The sequence below is a fragment of the Dromiciops gliroides genome, chromosome 6 (assembly GCF_019393635.1).
Source record: "Dromiciops gliroides isolate mDroGli1 chromosome 6, mDroGli1.pri, whole genome shotgun sequence".
NCBI classification, from domain to species: Eukaryota; Metazoa; Chordata; class Mammalia; order Microbiotheria; family Microbiotheriidae; genus Dromiciops; species Dromiciops gliroides.
Genome location: NC_057866.1, coordinates 255,644,438 through 255,666,457, shown reverse-complemented (window position 1 = coordinate 255,666,457; position 22,020 = coordinate 255,644,438). Strand labels below are relative to the sequence as shown.

The 22,020-nt window shown below is 41.3% G+C and overlaps 1 protein-coding gene across 1 annotated transcript in view; it reads left to right on the top strand.

Moving 5' to 3' along the window:
* FRAS1 (Fraser extracellular matrix complex subunit 1) overlaps window positions 1-22,020 on the top strand; it is a 515,723-nt gene that overhangs the window by 362,435 nt on the left and 131,268 nt on the right. The window contains 4 exon segments of the mRNA XM_043971175.1: window positions 1,820-1,998; window positions 6,926-7,042; window positions 18,087-18,201; window positions 18,734-18,871. Of these exon segments, the coding sequence (XP_043827110.1) occupies window positions 1,820-1,998; window positions 6,926-7,042; window positions 18,087-18,201; window positions 18,734-18,871 (549 nt within the window).

Genomic DNA, 22,020 nt, shown 5'->3' with positions numbered 1-22,020 from the left:
CAGGGTCACACAGCTAGTGTCTGAGGCTGAATTTGAACTCAGGTCCTCCTGACCCTGGGGTAGTACTCTTTCCAGTGAGCCACTTCATTTTGTGGATGGGGAAAATGAGTTCCAAATGGGACTTGAGTTCAGGTCTTCCTGACTCCAGGTCTTTCTCATTACTCTTTATTGGATGGCATAATGCCCTACTTGTTATATCTTAGTTGTCTCCATTGTTTGTTTCGTAAACATCATCTCTATGAAAAGGATAGTGTGGAGAAAATTCAGAGCTGAAAATAGGAGAAAATTGACTTTTTTTTTTTAAAAAGAGGCTAATAGTTTCAGGTGGGGAAAGATGTTTTATTTAAAGGCACAAATTTCACATTTTCACTTCAAATAAGGTTCAAAGAAATTGAGTAGTAAGGAACACTTTTAGAAATTATACAAGGGGAAGCTAGGTGGTGCAGTGGATAGAGCACGGGCCCTGGAGTCAGGAGTACCTGGGTTCAAATCTGGCCTCAGACACTTAACACTTACTAGCTGTGTGACCCTGGGCAAGTCACTTGACCCCAATTGCCTCACTAAAAAAAAAAAGAAGAAGAAGAAAGGAAACCAATTCTATTGAAATAGAGTTGTCAGAAATTATACAAAATGGGGCAGCTAGGGGGCGCAGTGGATAAAGCACCAGCCCTGGATTCAGGAGGACCTGAGTTCAAATCTGGCCTCAGATACTTGACACTTACTAGCTGTGTGACTCTGAGCAAATCACTTAACCCTCATTGTCCTGCAAAAAAAAAAAAGAAAGAAAGAAAAAAGAAAAAAAAGAAATTATACAAAAAAAGAAACCCTAAATATTGGTGTGATATGCAGATCACAGAAAATTGTAATGCAAACTAAATTCTTTAAAAATAGATTTTCTTAGGGGCAGCTAAGTGACGCAGTGAATAGAGCACCGGCCCTGGAGTCAGGAGAACCTGAGTTCAAATCTGGCTTTAGACACTTGACTCTGGGCAAGTCACTTAACCCCAATTGCCTCAACCCTCCAAATAGATTTTCTTGAGTTTGTCTCCAAATTATAGCTAACTTTTTGGTCAGCCTCTCTTTTTTGGGGGGAAAAAACCCTTCCTCTCCCCTCTTCTGTTTTGTTTTTTTTAAGATAAAAGTTGATCAATTCATAACAACACATTTTCACAAATCTCCATATTCTCATTTGGATACTCTTTGAAGATAGGGACTAGATCTTTGATTTCATTGATAGAGGTAACTCCTGCATGAGAAAACTCCTACCAATGGGGGTGGTAATTTCTTTGCAACTTAAATAAAGTCTTAGAGAATTTCGTAGAATTCTGAGGAGTGAAGTGATTTGCCGAGGGCCAGACTCAGCATATGATAGAGATGGGACTTGATCCAAGGGCTTTCTGCTTCAGAGGCCAGTCCTTTGTCCACTGCACCCCTTCCTCTCCCTTTGTCTCTTTGGTTCTCCTGTCTGATGTCAGTGGACATAAGTCAATTGTCTCATACTTTGCTTCTGTTTGCAGAGAAGGTAGGGCATTTCTTAGACTTTTGTCAATGAAGTCTTTGGTTCTGTACTGATTACCATCTTTTTTGATACCTCATCCTTGCTGGACAGTCAGAAAAGAAAAAAAAAGTCTGCTCTCTCAGGGGAGGGAGATCCTTGGATGAAACATGGCTATAGTCTACTACATGGGCAGCAATATCTGCCTGGTGGAAGGATAGAAGCTCCTGGCAGCCCATCCACCCTGGATATTTTAGAAAAGAGGCTGTAAAGGGTTCACACAGCCTGTCTACCTCGTGGTAATTATGCTCTGTGCTCCTACAGGGGAGGTGGTTCTTTTGATGAACATGCCTGCAGGCATTCCAGTGGATGGGAGGCAGCACCTGCCCGATGGGAGAATGGCAACACCCACCAACACGTTCACCCAGCAAGACATCAACGAAGGAATCGTGTGGTACAAGCATTCGGGTGCCCAGGCGCAAAGCGACTCCTTCAACTTCCAGGTACCCTCTGGCTCTTATCTCAGTAACTTCCAGTGTGACTCCAGCAACAACAGCAATGTGTGTGTACAGATAAATGAGACAACAAAGTATCTAATATAAAAAAAAAAAGGACTGGGTAATTTTATGTCGATGTCGTAATGAACACAAGCATTCTTACAAGCCCTTAAGATAGGTAGCTCCATCTGCCAATTCAAAGTGTTCTTCCCAAGGGATTTTAATCTATGGTTCTCCAAATAGACCCCTAGGAACAAATAATTTTTAATTCATTCCAGAAATGTTTATAGAACAGATTTAGTTCAAAATACCAAGAAAAACATGGGACACACTATCCCAAGCTGTAGCTTAAGTGGCTGTGAGCATCAAGGACCAGGCATTTTTCTTTCTGGTGGCTCTGTTTCCATCTAGTTTTCACGGTAACACATGAAATAAACCATTCCTCCACAAAAACCTTTTTCCAGTGCCTCCCTGAGGTGTAGAGGAGATCTCAGGCTCTTGAAGACTAGGCCAGTAAAGTGCAAACTTTGGTAGTGTATGGGGCAAACTGCCTCAGTTTACCCAAAGAACTCGAGGAGACCACCAAGTCAAGCAGAGACAGATTTATTACATTCCCATGGGAATGGACAAACTCAATACCTGAGCCGCGCTAGCTGATACATGCCTTGACCTTTTATAGGGGAAGTCCCCACGCATACTAGGTCGAGCTCACAATCTAACATCCAATCCTGTCTCACCCAGGGTGCGTGTTTAGCTCGTGATCAATGTATGGAGACATGCATACGTGTTCCAGGAAGAAGGGGGAAAAGGGGAGGGGGAACAAGGTCAAACCAAAGGAAGAGGAAACAGGGGAGTAACAGTCAGATGTTTCAGATCTCACAGTTCCCACTGACTCCCCTCTCCCGGCCCCTGTCTCTAAAGATATTCAACCTGAATAACAGGAAGAATCACTCAGGTGCTTCAGCATTGTTCTGCAGTCGTGTCAATTCTAGAAGGATGACAGGGTTAAAATTTATCTTCGGCTATATTGGGAAGAAAAGAATAATCCATTGTTGGGACCCCAGGGCCAAGGGGATTCTGCTCTGAGAAAAAGAGACATGTCACTTAACATCTGGTCTCAACTCAATTGCTGCATCCTGTGCCGAGGCCCATCCTTTCTTCTTGAGTCCTGAGTATTGAATTGGTGGGCAAACTCCCTGACCCACTCAACAGGGACTGGGGTTCTGATACATGATAGATTGCAGACAAAACTAATATGTAGCTGACAAGTGGGGAGACTGAGCAGAAGTAAAAATACTGTTAATTGGCAATAAAACTTAAAGGAGACAGTGAGAATTTGACAAACAATAAACTTCTAAGCGAACTATACTGGGGCAGGGCTGGGTACCTTCCAGAACCCATCCTCAGAGTTTAATCTGACTCAAATCCATAATCATATCATACAGTAGGAAGATGTCCGCTACAGTTGTTGGGAATGTAGATTCTTCAGATGACTCATATGTCATGTCACCCAATAACTAACCAATACTGTACAAGGTCTGAGTATGAGGTACCATGGTTGATTTTTGACATGCGTAATACCCAGATTAATTTAATCTTCTTCAAATTATTCACCTTGGGAGATGATATACTTATTCAAGTAACTCCCCTTCCCCCAATTTTTAAAAAATCTTTTTTTTTTTTGTGAGGCAATTGGGGTTAAGTGACTTGCCCAGGGTCATACAGCTAGTGTCAAGTGTCTGAGGCCAGATTTGAACTCAGGTTCTCCTGAATCCAGGGCTGGTGCTTTATCCACTGTGCCACCTAGTTGCCCTAACCCTCCCCAAATTATTTTTTTGTTTGTTTGTTTTGGTGAGGTAATTGGGGTTAAGTGACTTGCCCAGGATCACACAGCTAGTAAGTGTTAAGTGTCTGAGGTCGGATTTGAACTCAGGTCTTCCTGAATCCAGGGCCAGTGCTCTATCCACTGCACCACCTAGCTGCTCCCCTTCCCAAATTCTTAGAGGCATTTTTGAAAATGCTTTTCTTTGGAATTTCCTTCAAAGTCTGTGTCACATTCTTATTATTAGCCTTGCTAGGCAGCTAGGTGGTGCAATGGATAGAGCACTGACCCTGAAGTTGGGAGGACCTGAGTTCAAACCTCACCTCAGACAGTTATTAGCTGTGTGACCCAGGGAAAGTCATTTAACTCCAGTTGCCTTAAACATCTGAGGTCATCTCCAGTTATCCTGGTATCTATCTTGTTATTAGACCCAGATAGCTCTGGAAGAGAGAGAGTGAAGTTGGTGACGTTTGCACAGCCCTCCTTCACTTAAATCTAATTCAGTGCAAGTCATGACATCACCACAATGTCATGGTCCTCTTTGGGAATGAGGGACAAACAACAACAGACGATTCATTGGAGAGAATGCGGACTCTGGAGAGCTGAGTTCTGTTTGGCCTCAGACTCTTACTAGCTTTGCGACCTTGGGAAAGTCCCTTAATCTTCATTCACCTCAGTTTTCTCATGTTTCAAATGGGGATAAAAATAGCATCTCCCTCCCAGGGTTATTGTGAGGATGAAATGGAATAATATTTGTAAAATTCTTAACACAAGTCATGTGTCTTTTGCAGTGATATCCAAACTTGTATTTGAGAAGACTTTGGCTAAGATCAGCCTAGCGTTAGGTCCCCCCAAAATAGAGGAGATGGATCTATCTTTTTGTGTGACTCATACCTTGGTTCTAGAGATGTTCCCCAAGGAGGAGCTATAGAAATGCATGGTGTAATGACAGCATCAGCGGAGGAATCATTGAGCCTCCCATAATATTTCTCTGAAGGGGACAGAGCTCATTGAGATATCTGAGTTTTGTGAATGTTGTTATAAAGACACCAGACCTTGTATTTTTTATCTAAACCAACTTCCCTAAAAGTGTCTGTCTAAACGTGGGCTTGTGTAAGTGGCCAGTCATTTTCCATTCACTGTGTTAGTGGTATTAAATAGATCTAAAATGAGATAAATGTTGTGCTTTTATTTATTCCTGCCCTTCTCTTTCACCTTTTTGTTTGGTTTATGGACTAAATGAGATGAACTGAGCTCCGCGGATTTAATTCTGTTTTCGTCCCGAAATGCTGTCATGAGCTATCAATACCTTCCATCTGTTAGTCTGTGTGTTAAGACTCGGCATTTCTGTAATGTGTGTCCTATTAAAAGACACCGTGACTTACTTAGGGGAGAGCATGCCCATTCAATCGTCTTTGGCATGAGGAAGCTGCTGTCGTCTGGGGCAGACAGAACAGGATGTGCAACCTGGTCAGACCTGGGTTTGAATCCTGACTCTCACGTTGTATTTGGTGGGTAGGGGAGAGGGGAATAAAAAAGGAAAGAAAAATCAAATGCTCTCACTAGCAGCACCCCGCCCCCCAAAATAGATTTAAACAGTCTTGGAAGCAACAACCCCTCTCCTCCACCAAATCACTGTCACATACACCATCAGACTCACTTGATGCCTTACTTAATTTTTTTTTTTTAGTGAGGCAGTTGGGGTTAAGTGACTTGCCCAGGGTCACACAGCTAGTAAGTGTTAAGTGTCTGAGACTGGATTTGAACTCAGGTCCTCCTGAATCCAGGGCCAGTGCTCTATCCACTGCGCCACCTAGCTGCCCCTGCCTTACTTAATTTTGCTTCCTTCCTTTCCTTTCCTTTCCTTTCCTTTCCTTCCTTCCTTCCTTCCTTCCTTCCTTCCTTCCTTCCTTCCTTCCTTCCTTCCTTCCTTCCTTCCTTCCTTCCTTCCTTCCTTCCTTCCTTCCTTCCTTCCTTCCTTCCTTCCTTCCTTCCTTCCTTCCTTCCTTCCTCTTTCTTTTCTCCTTTCATCCTTCCCTTCTTTTTTTCCTTCCTTCCTTTGAATACTTCATTTGCAGTGGAAAGGATATATTTAACAAGGAAGGTGATGTTAAAACAAAAGATATCACTAAAATGAAAAAAAAATTAACAATAACAAGAGAATATGATGAGTGAACTGGAGGGCAAAGGGTGAAACATTGAAGAAACACAAGAAATTTAGAAAACCCACAAATATAAACGTGTATTTCACAAGCCAGAAAAAGATTCTCTATTTTGTGCCTAGTTGCCCTATTTAACCTCATCTCATGGTTGACCATCCTGGGTGTGTGTGGGTGTGTGGGTGTGTGGGTGTTAGCTGTCATGGGAAATGAGGGAACCTGAAAAACTCTGTTGCCTGAATCAGTAACCATCTCTGACCAAAGTCAGAGATGGAAGATGCTGTGAAGCCATTGACCAGGAGGGCATTTTTAAAAATCTACCATCACAGGCTCAGTCACTGAGCTATGAAGTGATGGTATCAAGTCAGAAATGAAACCGTCTCTGTTCTCAAAGAGCTTACATTTATCACACACACACACACACACACACACACAAACATATAAAAATACAGTGTAATGTGTGGGGGAAGCACCAGCAGCTGTGGGGATCAGGAAGAGCTTTGTATTGGCATTGAAGTTGGAGCTGAGCTTGGAGTAGGCAGAGGAAAGCACAGAGTGCATCGCTGGCACCAGGTGACCGATGGTATGAAGTCACAATGTGTGAGGAAGAAAAAAACAGTAGGTGATAAATATTAATAACCTACTGTGTACCAGACTCAGAGTGCTAAGTGTTTTACAAATATTGTCTCATTTCATTCACAATGACTTGGGAGGTTTTATAGTTGAAGAAACTGAGGCAGGGAGGGTTCAAATGACTTGCGCAGGATCACACAGCTAGTAAGTGTCTGAGCCCACATTTGAACTCAGGTCTTCCTGACTCCAAGCCTAGCACTCTATATCCCTCAAAAGTCTATCCATTGTGTCACCTCGCTGGCTCAAGTGTGTCTTGACTATCTCAGAGGGAATCTGTTCCCATCTAGTAGAGTCTTAACTCTCTGTCCTGCCGTCACAGGTATCCAGTCCAACTGCCCCCCAGGCCCATCTGGAGAACCAAGTATTCAACATCGCCATCTTGCCAAAAACACCGGAGCCTCCAAAGCTCTTCCTGGGAGCCAATCTGCATATGACCGTGAGTTTGGCGTGAGACGTTTCCTTGCCATTCCTTTCTTTAGACAATGCGATGAGAATGAAATGAGAATGAAAGTGTTGCTTCCTTCACACTAGGTGAACTCCTGACTTCACAGTGATCTTATTCATCGCCCCTTTGTCACTTAGGGTATCCACATATTTTTCCATTGGCTGCAGAGAGAATCATGGGATCTCAGAGCTTTGAACTCATTATGCAGAATGTGTAAGAATTTCTCGGTAACCCGTCTCGTGGGTGTTTATCCAGCCTCTCATCGAACACCTTCATCATAGGGGACCCATTAGCTCATAAGACAACTCCCTCTATTTTTAGGACATTTTCCCCTATGTCAAGCCTAAATCAATCTGCCTCTTTCAGCCATTTTCCCATTGCTCTTAGTCCTGTCTGTCCTCTAGAGCTAATCCCTTCATGTGACTGTTAAGCTGCGGGATGTCTTCCCTTCTGCGGATTTAGACCGCTGTGCTCTTCTTAAATGTTGGATTTTATATTTGTGCCGATACCATGCCTGCCAGTTTTTGTTCGGGTCCATTATTTCAGCCTGTCGAGATACTTTTGAATCCTGGGTATTATCAAATGACTTTGTTCTCTGTCTTTGCATCATCTGCAATTTGGTAAGCAGTTCTTTATCTGAGTTGGCACAAAAGCCAGTCTGGAGCCTTGAAGGATAGAGTGATTTGCTAGTCATAAAATATTCTCTGCATATGCATCTATGTGTATGTATACAGACATATATTTGTGTATCTTTATGCATATATGTATAGTTACTATTGTTCAAGACCTCCCCACATATTGATATTAATAAACAGTTTGAGTAAGTTTTTTTTTTACTGCTCTAAGTCCACATGACTGCTGTTATTCATCTCACGTTTTTCCTTCTTGTCCACAAGAATATTATGACTTTGCCTTTTTGAAATCATAATATGGTGTAATTTGCAGCTGCTGTCTAAGGACAGAGGGGCATCAGGAAATGAACATAATACTCAGATATTCTAAATATTGTCTTCTCAGCAGGGGATATAATGAGGCTATTGCTTGCCTTTGTTACCTCCTGCTGACATCAGGAAAGAAAGGAGGAGATTGACGGAGAGAACGCATTCAGATCTGACTGCTATTGAGAGGAAGAAAGCCGGAAAGATGGAGATTGAGTAAGAAGGGGAAAACTAAGAGGAGAAGAGGAGCTTAAGCCTGGGAATCATGCCAGAAAAATCACTGTGCCCCCTGAATTTGTCATGAAGGACTTATGGGGAAAGAGCACATCAGTGTGCTCTTGAGGGAGCTTTGAATGAGTCCAACGCACCTAGAATTATGCATGAAAGTTACCAGACAGTGCAAGCCCTTTGGCTTGGCTATATGGCTGTTACATCTGTATTCCAAAGAGATCAGAGAAAGGGCAAGAGTATGTACAAAAATATTTATAGCAGCTCTTTGTGTGGTGGGATACCCATCGACTGGGGAATGGCTGAACCAAATATGGTATCGGGATGTGATGGAACAGTACTGTGCTATAAAAAATAAGAGAAAAAATGTAATTTCATTGAGGCATAGAAAGTCTTACATGAACGGATACAGAGTGAAGTGAGCAGAACCACTGCAATATCAGTATTATAAAAATGAACCAGTTGGAAAGACTTAAAACTTGGATATTCTGATCACCTAAATGAATGCTACTATTCTAAAGAGGACAATGAATACAAGAAAATCAGAGCAACCTTGGAAATTGCTTTACTAACAGGAGAAGAGCTGGCTGGAAATGGCAAAGCTTGTCTCATGACTGATCCCTGGCTCTTCATGAAAGTACACCCCATTTTTTCACCACTAACATTTTACCAGCATTGTCATATGATGAGACATGGAATATAGTCATCTCTATAAATTTTTAAAATGAGTCTCACAGATATGAACAGTCTGGGACACATAATCAGTGAGGAACTCCAAAGAACTGGAGCAAAAGAAGTTATCAAAGAATTGTATGATAGTTAGAGAAGATGAGGGAGACCCAAACAAGGTCAGGGGAGGCCTCGTTCATCCAAGTTGGCTGGACCCCCGTGCAAGCTTATGGGAAGACAGAGACAAGTGTGATGCTTTTTTTTTTTTTTTTGGTGGGGCAATGAGGGCTAAGTGATTTGCCAGGGTCACACAGCTAGCAAGTGTCAAGTGTCTGAGGCCGGATTTGAACTCGGGTCCTCCTGAATCCAGGGCCAGTGCTCTATCCACTGTGCCACCTAGCTGCCCCCAAGAGTGATGCTTTTTTATTGTGCTGTTGTGATCTGCGTCACAGAAGGGAATCCCCTAAGCAATGAGCTCACAGATCAATTGAATGTTGAAGAAATAATAAAAACTAACATCTCCTACCATGTGCCAGGCACTGGGCAGAGCACTTTACAATTATTATCTCATTGGATCCTCACAACAACCCTGGAGGGTAGGTGCTATTATTCTTCCAATTTTATAGTTAAGGAAATTGAGGCAGACAGAGGTTAAATGACTTGTTCAGGGTCACTCAGGTAGTAAGTGTCTGAGGCCAGATTTGAACTTGGGCCTTACTAACTCCATGCCTGGGTAATCTATCCATTATGCCATCTACCCTTCTTATTAGAAGACTTGTATGCACGGGAACAGAGTGAAATAAACAGACCAACAGCACAAGAGCCATAATTTCAGTGAAAACAGCACTAAAAAGCAGCTGAACATGGATTCTTTAGAGTAATTCATCTTGGTCCTGGAGAACAAATGATGAAACACACCTTCCTTCTTTCTCTAGAGAGGCGGGGGACTATGGGATGTGTGGGATATGGACCGTGGGCTCTACCAGATACGGCTGCTTTGACAGTAGGCTTTACTGAACTCTTTTTCTCTCTTACAAGGGAGAGTTGAGTGGTGATGGTGGCTTGAGGAGGCCAAGGATGTAGGGAGTATTTTGGAATGTGACAATAATGTCAAGTTTTTAAAAGAAATGTAGGGGCAGCTAGATGGCGCAGTGGATAGAGCACCGGCCCTGGAGTCAGGAGTACCTGAGTTCAGATCTGACCTCAGACACTTAACACTCACTAGCTGTGTGACCCTGGGCAAGTCACTTAACCCCAACTGCCTCACTAAAAAAAAAAAAAAAGAAATGTAAGCAAGTGCAGTCCTCAATTCTTCTCTCCTGCTTCTCAAGGCCTGAAGAATCAGGCTGGAGCTGAGACATCCTGCTCCTTATGTCATTTGTCACCCTAAATATGATGGAAGAACCCATAAATAGTCTTGAACTCTTGGGTACCGTAAGGCCATGACCCTGCACCCATTGTTCCTGAGGGCCAACACTTCTTTGTTGTTGTTGTTGTTGTTGTTTTTGTTGGTGGGGCAGTGAGGGTTAAGTGACTTGCCCAGGGTCACACAGCTAGTAAGTGTCAAGTGTCTGAGTCCGGATTTGAACTCAGCTCCTCCTGAATCCAGGGCCGGTGCTTTATACACTGTGCCATCTAGCTGCTCCTGAGGGCCAACACTTCTGAAAGGTCTTCCCTTAGGCTTGAAGGCCTGGTCATTCCCCAGCTCTTCCTGGTGTCTACACTGCCCCCTGAGCATTCCAAGACAAGTAGGATCATATCATTATGTTCTCAAGGCACAATAGATGGATGAGATCAGAAAAGTGCTGTCTGTCTTTGAAGAGAAAGCCTTCCTTATGATCTGAACCTCCTGCTCTGCAATATTATAACCTTTTACTCTTGGGCAGATGCTGACTCTTGTTAAGCCCTGGAGTGCATGGAGCATCTGTTAATGATAATGCTGTCTTGCTAAATGTATAAGCAGGATGCCTTCCAACAGGATGCCCATTGAGTTGGTGCTTCCATATCTGTACATAATTGAACTCCAAGCTTGCAGGCTTGAACCACAACAAAGAGAAGACCTACAACTTCAGCAATGATGGGTTTTGGACAAGACAGAGACAAAAAGGGGAAAGAAAAGCAGGGTGTTTTTAATGAATAGGTAGTATTGACATTCACACTGTACGTCATAATATAAAAGAATTATAATTCATCAGCACTATAGAATCTATAATTTGTCATTCTGACTAGAGGAACTTGGGTTAATTTTTTTTGAAACTTTAATATATACTCATACACATCATTTTCTATGTAAACACACATGCAGGCGCAGTACTTACCCAATGACAATAAACAGTCTGATTTAGGGTTTAAAAAAGAATAGGTTAGGAGACATAGAAATTAGCTACCTTTCCTGATGCCTGCCAGGCTTCTAAAGTGGGCAAATGAGACACAAAGATCTGTATACATGTGTGTCCATGTGTATAGATTGTGTAAGGTCTATCTATCTATCTATCTATCTATCTATCTATCTATCTATCTATCTATCTATCTGTTTATCTATCTATCTATCATCTATCTGTTTATCTATCTATCTATCTATCTATCTATCTATCTATCTATCTATCTATCTATCTATTTTTGCGGGACAATGAGGGTTAAGTGACTTGCCCAGGGTCACATAGCTAGTAAGTGTCAAGTGTCTGAGGCTGGTTTTGAGCTCAGGTCCTCCTGAATCCAGGGCTGGTGCTTTATCCACTGCGCCACCTAGCTGCCCCATGTGTAAGGTTTATTTTACCTTTGAACCATCTCCAGTTATAACGTGCATTCTATATTTATTTTTGAATAATTTATGAAAAATTAGATATTTATAAGTTATATATTTTTAAGTATACCAACATTGATTAGTAGTTTTACTTATCTCACAAGTGATTCAGAAATTTAGCATAGTACCTGACACATAGTCAGATCTTAATAAATGTTTTTCATTCATTTTCATCCACATTAGATAATGCCTTTTGGAACCACTCTGGTTATGTTTATACACATTATATGCATAACTGTCTGAGTGTGTATGTATCGTTACATATACACGCTTATATTATTGAGACACAGTGTAGTCAGAGTACCAGCTTTGTATCCAGGAAGACTTGGTTTTCTGTCCTATCTCTGATCCATGCTGGCTCCACAACCCTGGGCATGCCGCTTAAACTCTCTGTACCCCAGGCAATACTCTGAGGCAGGAATTCTTTTTTTTTTTTTTTTAGGCAGGAATTTTGGTCATTGACTTGTTTGACAATCTAATGAATCCTATGGGTTCCTTTTTTTTTAATGGAAGGAAATACTCTTAGTGGCTAGTGACAATAAAGATGTAAATTTTTCCCCATCCAAGTTTTTGGACCCACGAATTTAGCACAGTGTCTGACACATAGTAGGTGCTTAATAAATGTTTATTGGTTGTTTTACTGATTGATGGACCACCTGAAATTTATGCACAAATCCATGGTCTGTGGAGCCCAAGATAAGAATCTGTTCTTTAAGGCCGTATGCGGCAGAATAATTGATAACCTGCATTGGTAGAGGTAATTTCCTCACTAGGAGTTCCCAACAGGTCTATACCAACAATAATAGCTTATACATAGATAACTTGTTGGTAAGATTCCTCCCTTGTAAAATCTTGTGAAAGTGAGAAGTCACGAATGATACAAAGTAGCAGGTCTAGATCAGAGGTGTCCTCATTGGTAATAGGAGAATTTGGAAGACAGATGAGTTTCAGAAGAAAGATCACAGGGGCAGCTAGATGGGGCAGTGGATAGAGCACTGGCCCTGGAGTCAGGAGAACCTGAATTCAAATCCGGCCTCAGACACTTAACACTTACTAGCTGTGTGACCCTGGGCAAGTCACTTAACCCCCATTGCCCTGCAAAAAAAAAAAATTAAAAAAAAAATCACAAGTTCTGTTTTGAGAACTTGAGTTTTGTTTCTGAGTTTGAGATGCTTCTGGGACCTCTAGTTTAAAATATTCAATAGGCAGCCTGTGAAATGGGCCAGGAAACTAGGGCTGGCTATAGAGAACTTGGAGTCGTCTGCAGAGATTCTAATTGAGCCTATGGACACTGGTAAGATCACCAGGTGAGAGGTTATAGAGAGAAAAGAGAGAGCCCGGGGGAGAGCCTTGGGGTATACCCATAGTTAGTGTTCATACATGATATGGATAAAGATCCAGTGAAGAAGACTAAGAAGGTATTGGGGGAAGAGAAAGACAGACAGACAGACTGACAGATAGAGACACACACACACACACACACACACACACACACAGAAAGTTGTGTCATGAAATCCCAAAGCTAAGAGAGTGTCTAGAAAGATTAACTGTGTCAAGTGTCAGAGAAAGGCCAGGATCTGGCACTGAAGATAATTTGTTGAATAATACCAAAAGATGTTTATCTCTGTGGGGACCCTATGAAATAGCCAAGACCCAAGGGCATAATCAAAAGGGGCTTCGTGGGTAGCAGCCACATGAACTCAGACAACAGTTGGATAAACCAGCATCAAACAAATGACTGAGCGGCCCAGATTTGTTTATAGAAATGCAGGGGTTTGTAATACTGATTCGGCATCATATCATTGCCACCAGAAATTACAGGAAGGTTATGCTTCAAGAACCAAGACATCTTGATCTTTACAGATTATGGAATGACTTGGTGGAAAATATGCTACATGTCAAGGCAGGTTGCAGAAATTTAACTCTCCACTCTCCAGAAGAACATGATCAGGGGGCTAGAATTATATACCATGTGATGACCCTAAAAGCCACCCTGCCCTGCTGAATGAAGAAACCCCAGGAAAGTTTAAAAAAGAAACAAACCCTGAGTCACCATGTCAGAGTGAGAGCAGCTGTAACAGCCCAAAGCACTTTTTCTGATGAGTAAGAAATATGAATATCAACCAGCCACCAATTCTCCACTAGCATGAATCAGCCCAAATTCTAAGTTCCAGGCTCCTGAGTCCTTCCCCCAATTCAAATAAGACCCCTATAAAACCCCTTAGAGGTTACTTGGGTTGCAGGTCTCCATTCCTTCCAGGGACCAACCCGTGTCTATTTTTCTTCGAAGGCCTAGTGGGCTTGTCCTAGTCCTGCCTTTCTTCCTCACTGGCCTTGTTAATATAAATACATTTCAATAACGCCAGCCTGCTCTTCTGTCTTCTGGGCTCCGTGATTCTTTGCATTGGATCTTGGTATCCTGAACCTTTCCAAGGTCCTACTGAAAGCTTACTACTCTTGACCAACTAAGAGAAGACACCTTCCTGCACTATAAATACAAATTCTAAAAATCCCTTTGAGAATTCAGCAGATAAACTGCACTGAACCAGATCATCAATACTGATAGAACTGTTGCTCACAATTACATGGACAGAAAATTGATCCTTACAAATTTAAGAACAGTGTAAGAAACATAAATATTATCATACTGAATGCTCAATAATCTCCCAACTATGATGAATGGAAAACTTAAAAAATATAAACACCCAGTGGAAGAAATCAGTGCCATATGGATGAAGACAAGATACTTCCGAGCAACCTTAAAGACATTGGACCCAACCTGTCTCGTCCTATGAATGAGGAAACTGAGCTTAAGCAGATTGGCCAAGGTCATGCAGCTCTTTGGGGTGTTATTTGCACTCATGTCTTCCAGACTCCTTAGTCCCATGCCCTCTCTGCTACACCATCCTCTCAAGCCATTCTTGTTTATTTTGCTGCTTACATTTTCCTGAAGATGCCTTTCGCCAAGGAGGTTATCTGGTAATCCGTAATCAAACAGTGCTGCCCGCCACTGAAAATAGACTGCCTGAAACTGAAGTGTGGATAAATGCAAGAACCAGACCTAGTCTTATCCTAGCTAATCTTAATTGTGCCCCAAGAACAGGCCGATGGTTGGGTCCTCTGGTGGAATTAAAAAAATATATTTCTAGTTATGTGTGTTCTTAAGTTATTTACCACATACTTTGATTGGTAGACTACTAATAAAGTTGTTCATAATAGTTTTCTATTGGTGGTCACTCTTACCAGAGAGTTCACCATATTATTATTGTTATTAGCTATTATTATTATTATTATCATTACAATATCACGTAACTGCTTATCTTAATAAATGCTTGTTGTCTGACTGACTTGGTGAACATTACCTCATTTGTGCCTCATGACAACCTTGTGAGGGGGATGGATACTTATTATCTTATCACCATTTTGCAGATGAGGAAACTAAAACAGATTTAATGACTCATCATTGGTCACATTTATAGTAAGTGTAGAAGACAGGATTCAGGTCCTTATCCTCTTGATTCTTTCTTGGTTCCCCCATGTTCTTCTATGCCCTAAAGTCTTTCCTAAGGTTACTTGGGTTTTTAACCGAGGGCATTTCAGGTTTTCAATTATCTGGAGTAAAAGGCTGTACAGGGAATATCTGAAGCCGTTAGGGTCGGTGCTTCATTGGACATTATAAAGCTAGTCCCGGCCATGCACATGTATTTTTAAATTTGTTTTTGTTACTTGACTGCTTTTGGGATGAAGGACTAGCTACTGTTTACTCTGTCGATTTTCCTAGCTCATTACATTCCAACAACCTGAAATATGACCCTTTACCAACGGGAATTTGTCCTAGCCTGCAAAAGATGTTTCTTTCAGGGACAAGCATACCTTGGGGGCAGCTCCAAAGCAGCTGGAGCATTCAGTCTTTTCTAATAGACTGCAGCCCCTCTCCTTCAGTATGCCTGAGCCCAGCTTAATCCTTCTTAAAATGAGAAAATTCCTTCTAAATGAAGCTCGGTTTTTAAATGGAGAGGAGTGCGTCTTGTTCACGTAGATGGTGGGATTAGAAAAGTTTGGAATGGTCTCCCCCTCCTCCACCTCAAGGCAGTTTGGGTAGCTGAGTTTTATTTCTTTTTCTGTGCTAATTTGCACCTTCACTCCTACCCCACAGGGTTAAAACTGGCTACAAGAACTCAAAATTTTGTTCAGTAGCGGGTGGGGAGGTGAAGAATAGGGAGGGCTGAGTGGCAAAGGGTGAGGAAACTGCTTTTTGGTGAAATGAAGCTTTACAAAGCTAGCTAAAACAGAGAGGGTTGGAACCTGCCTTTCAGAGAACTGCTCCCCAACTCCCTGCACAGTATCCACTAAGGGTTAATAGAGTGCACATATGTATAGGTGGCCTGGGGAGCTGAGACCGCTAGAGAGGGATGACAATTTTTAGCTTCTTTTAAATTTAAAAGTCCGTGGAGGGGGTGGGAAGGGGTTGGAGATGATAAGAAAATTTAGCTATTATAAGTGTTTGGTGTTTTTTTTAATCCGATTTACAAAAAAATCCCTGAAGTGTGGAAGTGCAGTTAATAGTGAGCCTGGTTTTGTAGTTAGGGGCAGTTTTCCCAGTTTTCACATTAAAACCACAAGTAATTAAATTTCCAAGTAGAATAGCTGGAGGGGAGAAGAAAGTGAAGCAGTAATAGAGCCAAAGAAAGAGGAAGGAAGGGAAGGAAGGAAGAAAAGATGGAAGGAAATAAGGACAAATTAGTGAAACATGAAACAATATACAAAAGGGTAATAATAAAAGTGAGACTAATAATAGTAATGATGATAATAGCCAGCATTTATATAGTGCCTACTATGTGCCAAACGTTTTATGATATTATTATGTTCAATCCTCAGCAACTCTGCGGGGTGGTTGATGCTATTACCGCATTTTACATTTGAAGAAACTGAGGAACACAAGTGAAGTTATTTGGTAGGAAGTGTCTGAGGACACATATGAACTAAAGTCTTCCAGACTGGCTTACTCTTCTATTTACTGCTATGCACCTGTGATAAACAGGGCAGTGTTAGTACTACTTTACTAAATTAAGTCTAATAATTTAATTTATGTATTAAATAAAGAAATAATATTTATGTAATAAATACACAATCTCTAAGTAATAAATTTCATATAGAACCTTCTTTTTCTCTTCTTTTTATATGGACATATTCATGCTTATTAATAGTTGCCACATCTGTAATTTTGAAAAAGAAAGGACTTTGGGAGAGTTAGCCCTACAGCATCTTGGTCCTCATAGAGCAGGGCTCTCAGGAGCAACCAAAGCCTAATTAATAATAGCTGAGTTGTCGCTATCAACTGCTAAGTCTTATTTACACACTCCTTAGCAGTCTCAGCCTTACGTAGATAATAGCTGATCAAAAATATGCCTCCCTGGAGTGGGCACCAGCAGAAATTGAAAGGAGAAAGCAGAGGTAAGAATTGTGGCCATTCGTTTACACTTCTATTAACTGGAATCCATCAACAATTTGTGGACAAAAAGTACTATCAAAGCCATCATTGAGGAAATGGATGTCTTGAAAAAGAGGGGGGCCAGCCATGAAGGGAAAATGAAAGTTAAATATTAGTACCCTTGAGATTTTAATGGGATCAGAACAAGGACAAGCACATTGGGCAGCTCCTCTGAAGATAATTTGTGGGAAGACCATAGACATGAATCATATAAAATAAGGAGAGCATGCAATTTGCATCAAGGGAGGGAGGGGTATACACGATTTTAAAAAGCAAGGAGCCGGGGCAGCTAGGTGGCGCAGTGGATAAAGCACTGGCCCTGGATTCAGGAGGACCTGAGTTCAAATCCGGCCTCAGACACTTAACATTTAACTAGTTGTGTGACCCTGGGCAAGTCACTTAACCTCAATTGCCTCAAAAATAAAATAAAATAAAAAAACATTAAAAAAAAAAGCAAGGAGCCCTCAAAGCATCAAGTCAACTGGTAAGCAAATAAATTAGGATTAATTGGGTTCTAAATTAAAAATTAAGCTTAATGCCCTTGTCACAGTGTAGGTGACAATCAGTCTACCGTGTTCTTAAACTACCTACCTTGTGCCAGAAAGTGATGAGAAATAGGCCAGGATGAGGGATATGATAGAGAGAGCATTGGACTTGGAGTCAGGATGACCTGGGTTCAAATCTAGCAAGTTTCGTTTGCCTCAGTTTCTTCATCTGCAAAAACGGGAAAATAACAGCACCTACTTTTCAGTGTTGTGAGGATTAAATGAGATAATATTTATAGAAGTGCTTCGCACAGTGCCTGGCATGTAGCACACATGATATAAATATTCATTTCCTTCTCTCGTTTCTGCCCCGTGTTTTGGTTTTCGTTGAAAGCCCTGTTTTCTTTTCTCTGTGTTTTAGGTTCAGGAGGATCGGCTGAGTGTGATACAACCCCGCCACCTCTCTTTTGTCGACTCCAAGAGTCCAAGTGGAAGGATTGTATACAATATTACTGCCCCTTTGCGGCCCAATCAAGGCAAGTGTTGCAGCAAAGGGGGCTTCCAGAGGATACTGGTAAGGTCCAGGTGCTGCCTGGTTATTGGTTACCCCCTGTGAAAAGCAACATTGTATTGTTAGCTTGTCCACAGTCAGAAGCTCGTGTCCGGTTATCTTGTTCTCGATTCTGCTAAAAGAGTGGAGCACTCTGCTCACCTTTTGTAAAGAGGAGAGTTTCGATGGGGGAGTGCGTGATTGTGGGCTCCGCAGCTGTGATAAGGCTCGGCTGGGCAAGAAGCGGCTCTCCTTTCTGCTGCTTGTGTTCAGAGCTTCTTGGGCAGGACTCTGCCTGGAACCAGGCAGGGCCTCCAAGTCTGCCTCTCCTAGATAAGAGTTGTCATGGAGATAGGCAGCCTTGGCCATTTGGTCTCCTTTGGGAGCCTAGTATATGACACCGTGGAATGAGGTCGTTGCCTTGTCGGGGAAGGCTCTGTGCCCGTTGTGAGGTGATGGTAGGTTTCCCATCCAGGGGCAGAATTGGTGGTAAGGATGCTTTGTGCTCTCTCTTGCAGGTATCATCGAGCACAGAGACAGGCCTCACTTCCCCATTCAGTATTTCACGCAGGCAGATGTTAACCAAGGAAAAATCATGTACCGGCCTCCCACTGCGGCGCCCCATCTCCAAGAGATCATGGCTTTCTCCTTTGCCGGTAACGTCCCTGCCCTGCTCCCCAGTAGATAGACACACAGCTCACAGTTGTTACCAGTGACAGGCTCATACTGACCTCTCCCTTAGCCCCTTCTGTGCAGTTTTTAAAGCTATTTTTCCAGATATTCTAAATAAACCTTGAAGCCAACAGGTCACCTAGAGGTTGATAGGTGGTACAGTGGATAGAGCTCTCTGCGTAAGTCAGAAAGACCTGAATTCGAATCTAACCTCAGACACTGACTAGCAAGTCAGAACCTCTGTCTGCCACAATTTCCTCAGCTATAAAATGGAGACAATAACAACATCTATTTTGCAGGATTGTTGTGAAGTGGGAATGAGATGATATTTGTAAAGCAGCACGGTGCCCAACACGTAGTAGGAACCTGTTTCATTCCTTCTTCCTTCAACACTGTGTTCAAAAGATGTCACCCTAGCAGGAGTGAGAATTTCATGTAAGATTTGAAACAAATCTCTGAACATCTTGGTGTCATCTGCTTACTGAAGGACTTGAGTCAATTATAACTTCATTTGGATACAAAGGATACCTGTTTAGATGGAGAGAAGACAAGAATTTAAAAAAAAACCAACAACAATGGAAAAGAGAGTTTTCAGTTGATTCATTTCTTATGTTTGTATCTTATTCCAGAGTGGAATTTGCCATTAAAATCAACGTGTGTACCTCCATTTAAACCCAAAGGACTTTTATCCTTGATAACATTCCACCTGAAACTTTTTCTCCTCTCAGTCTCATAAGAAGAGCTGCTAACTAAAGGGTAGCAATTATGAGTTACCACCCATTTTTAGTTCTGTGATTTGGGGCAAATCTGAAACCTTCCAATCCTGTTTCCTTGTCGACTTTATGAGAAAATTTTCCAATCTTGTTCCCATGTAGTCTATACAAACGTAAAGACTTTCTTGTTCCACCTGTGGGGAGAAGCAGTAAGCATGTGAGGACAGCTGGTTATTCGACTATGTGACCCTGGGTAAATCACTTAGCTTTTCATTGTCCCAGACACCAACTCTCCAAGACTAAATTTCACAGGAAGGGCCAACCAATAGTGTTACTTGGAGTTTCCTTAACAAAAATTCCCTATACCAATGAAATCACAGGTACAACCATCATGATCATTATAATCACCATCAGAAACTTCATTCCTAAGCCCTGATTATTTAAAAGAATTGAAATTGAAGCATTACTTAAATTTCAAGAGGGAAAAGCAGAAAAAGCCTGAAATTATTGAAAATCTACTTTTAATACAAATTCCAGAAGGGCTTCCTGGTAATGAACTGGAAAAAATGACACCAGTGTGTTGAGTGCCTTTGAAAAGAAGATGGGCCTACTTAGAATTCAGTTTTGAAAAGCCTTTTTGGAGTTATTATTAATAGACTTCTTGTTGCTGTTCATTCATTTCAGTTGTATCATTGTATAGATGAAGAAACTGAGGCAAACAGGGTTAAGTGACTTTCCCAGGGTCACACACATAGGAAATGTCTGAAACCAGATTTGAACACAGGAATTCCTGACTCCAGCGCCAGCTCTCTATCTACTGTGCCACCTCGATACCCCAAAATAATGTAACTAGCTACCAAAACATTATTTCCCTCCTGAAATGATTGTGAATGAACATATTCTCACAAAATTTGACATTGTATTTGACAAACATTTCCAGATTTGCACATAACAGGACATGCTGTGGCTGTTGCCATGGTAAAGACCACAGGAGGAAAGGAGTTATTGAGGAGTTTTCCCAAGGGCAAACATCAAATACCATCATAGAGAAATCTCTGAGAAAACTATTGAAGACCTGTGGAAAGAAATTGGAAAATTATATCAATATCTAGCCAGTTCACACAGAAGAATGCCTGAATACTATATTGTGAGAGTAAAGGCAATAGAGGAAATAGGCTGAATGGGATCTAGGAAAAAAAATATTTTATATATATATATATATATATATATATATATATATATATAAATTCTTGACAATTAAAAGTGAAAGCTAAAAGATGAATGTGAATAAGGAATCAAAGTAGAACAGGAACAAAATAATTTAGCATCAATAAAAACTATTATTTGTATAGAATTTATATATAAATTCATAAAAAATATATACATACCACACATAAAATCATGAAAGACAGTAGAGAAGAAAGAGAAGCCCCAAAGAAGAATATGGGAATTTTTTGTTTGTTTATAGTCTTGAAAGAAGTCTGTGAGATCTAAAATTGGATATTAGATCATAAATCTCCCCTACTTAACCTTTCCCTTAATTTATCTCCCAAACTAGTAAATGGAAGAAGCTTTTGGTTTTCTAGATAGACCTTTTTATTTATTGTTATGGTAGTCACAAGGTAATGTTGATTAGAAGGATAGGAAAGTAGAAACACAATACAAATCGTCTTAAGTCTATGCTTAGTCTATATTCCTTATTAAAACTCACCAAACCGAAAAGGCCACCTTTGGAGAAAGAGCCCGTCTGTGCCGCGCCGTCAGGAGTCCCGCCAAGCAGGCCCAAAAGCCCCTACTTCCGTTCTCTCCACCCCGGAAGTCAAGTGCCCCGCAGGCAGTCTGACATGCGCAGCAGGCGGACTGTTCATCTCCTCCCCAAAAGGGTGGTCCTTGAAAAACTGGCATCTTTCAGTTATCCTAACCGACTGTTAAAAACTTTCATATTTTACCACATTTCCCCCCTTTGCTTCCTCAAGAAACGGAATGTTTCCTTGATGGAACAGTAAAAAGAATATAATAACTATTGCTAACTAATAATATGTGAACAACAATATAGAAAAGGAAGAGAGGAAAGTTTTGTCCAGAGGGGCGATTTTTTTCTTTCCTCATGAACCGACGCTTTGACATTAGTCTTGCAAAGGGAGAGCCTCTGCAGAGAGTACATGTTACAGATAGTATATAACAGAAAGGAGATAGTAAAAGCTAATAAAGCAAAACAGTTCATATAAAGTCTCTGAGTTCTCTTGTCTTCTTGAAGTGGTAAGATGTCATCAGGAGGAAACTGGATTCTGGTCTGGAAAACTGGATTCTGGACTCTGGTCTGGATTCTGGACTCTGGACTCTGGTCTGGAATTCTGAAATCTCATTAATTTCACCAAAGACAGTATGATGGTAAAAATTGCGTGCTATGCTGCATAACT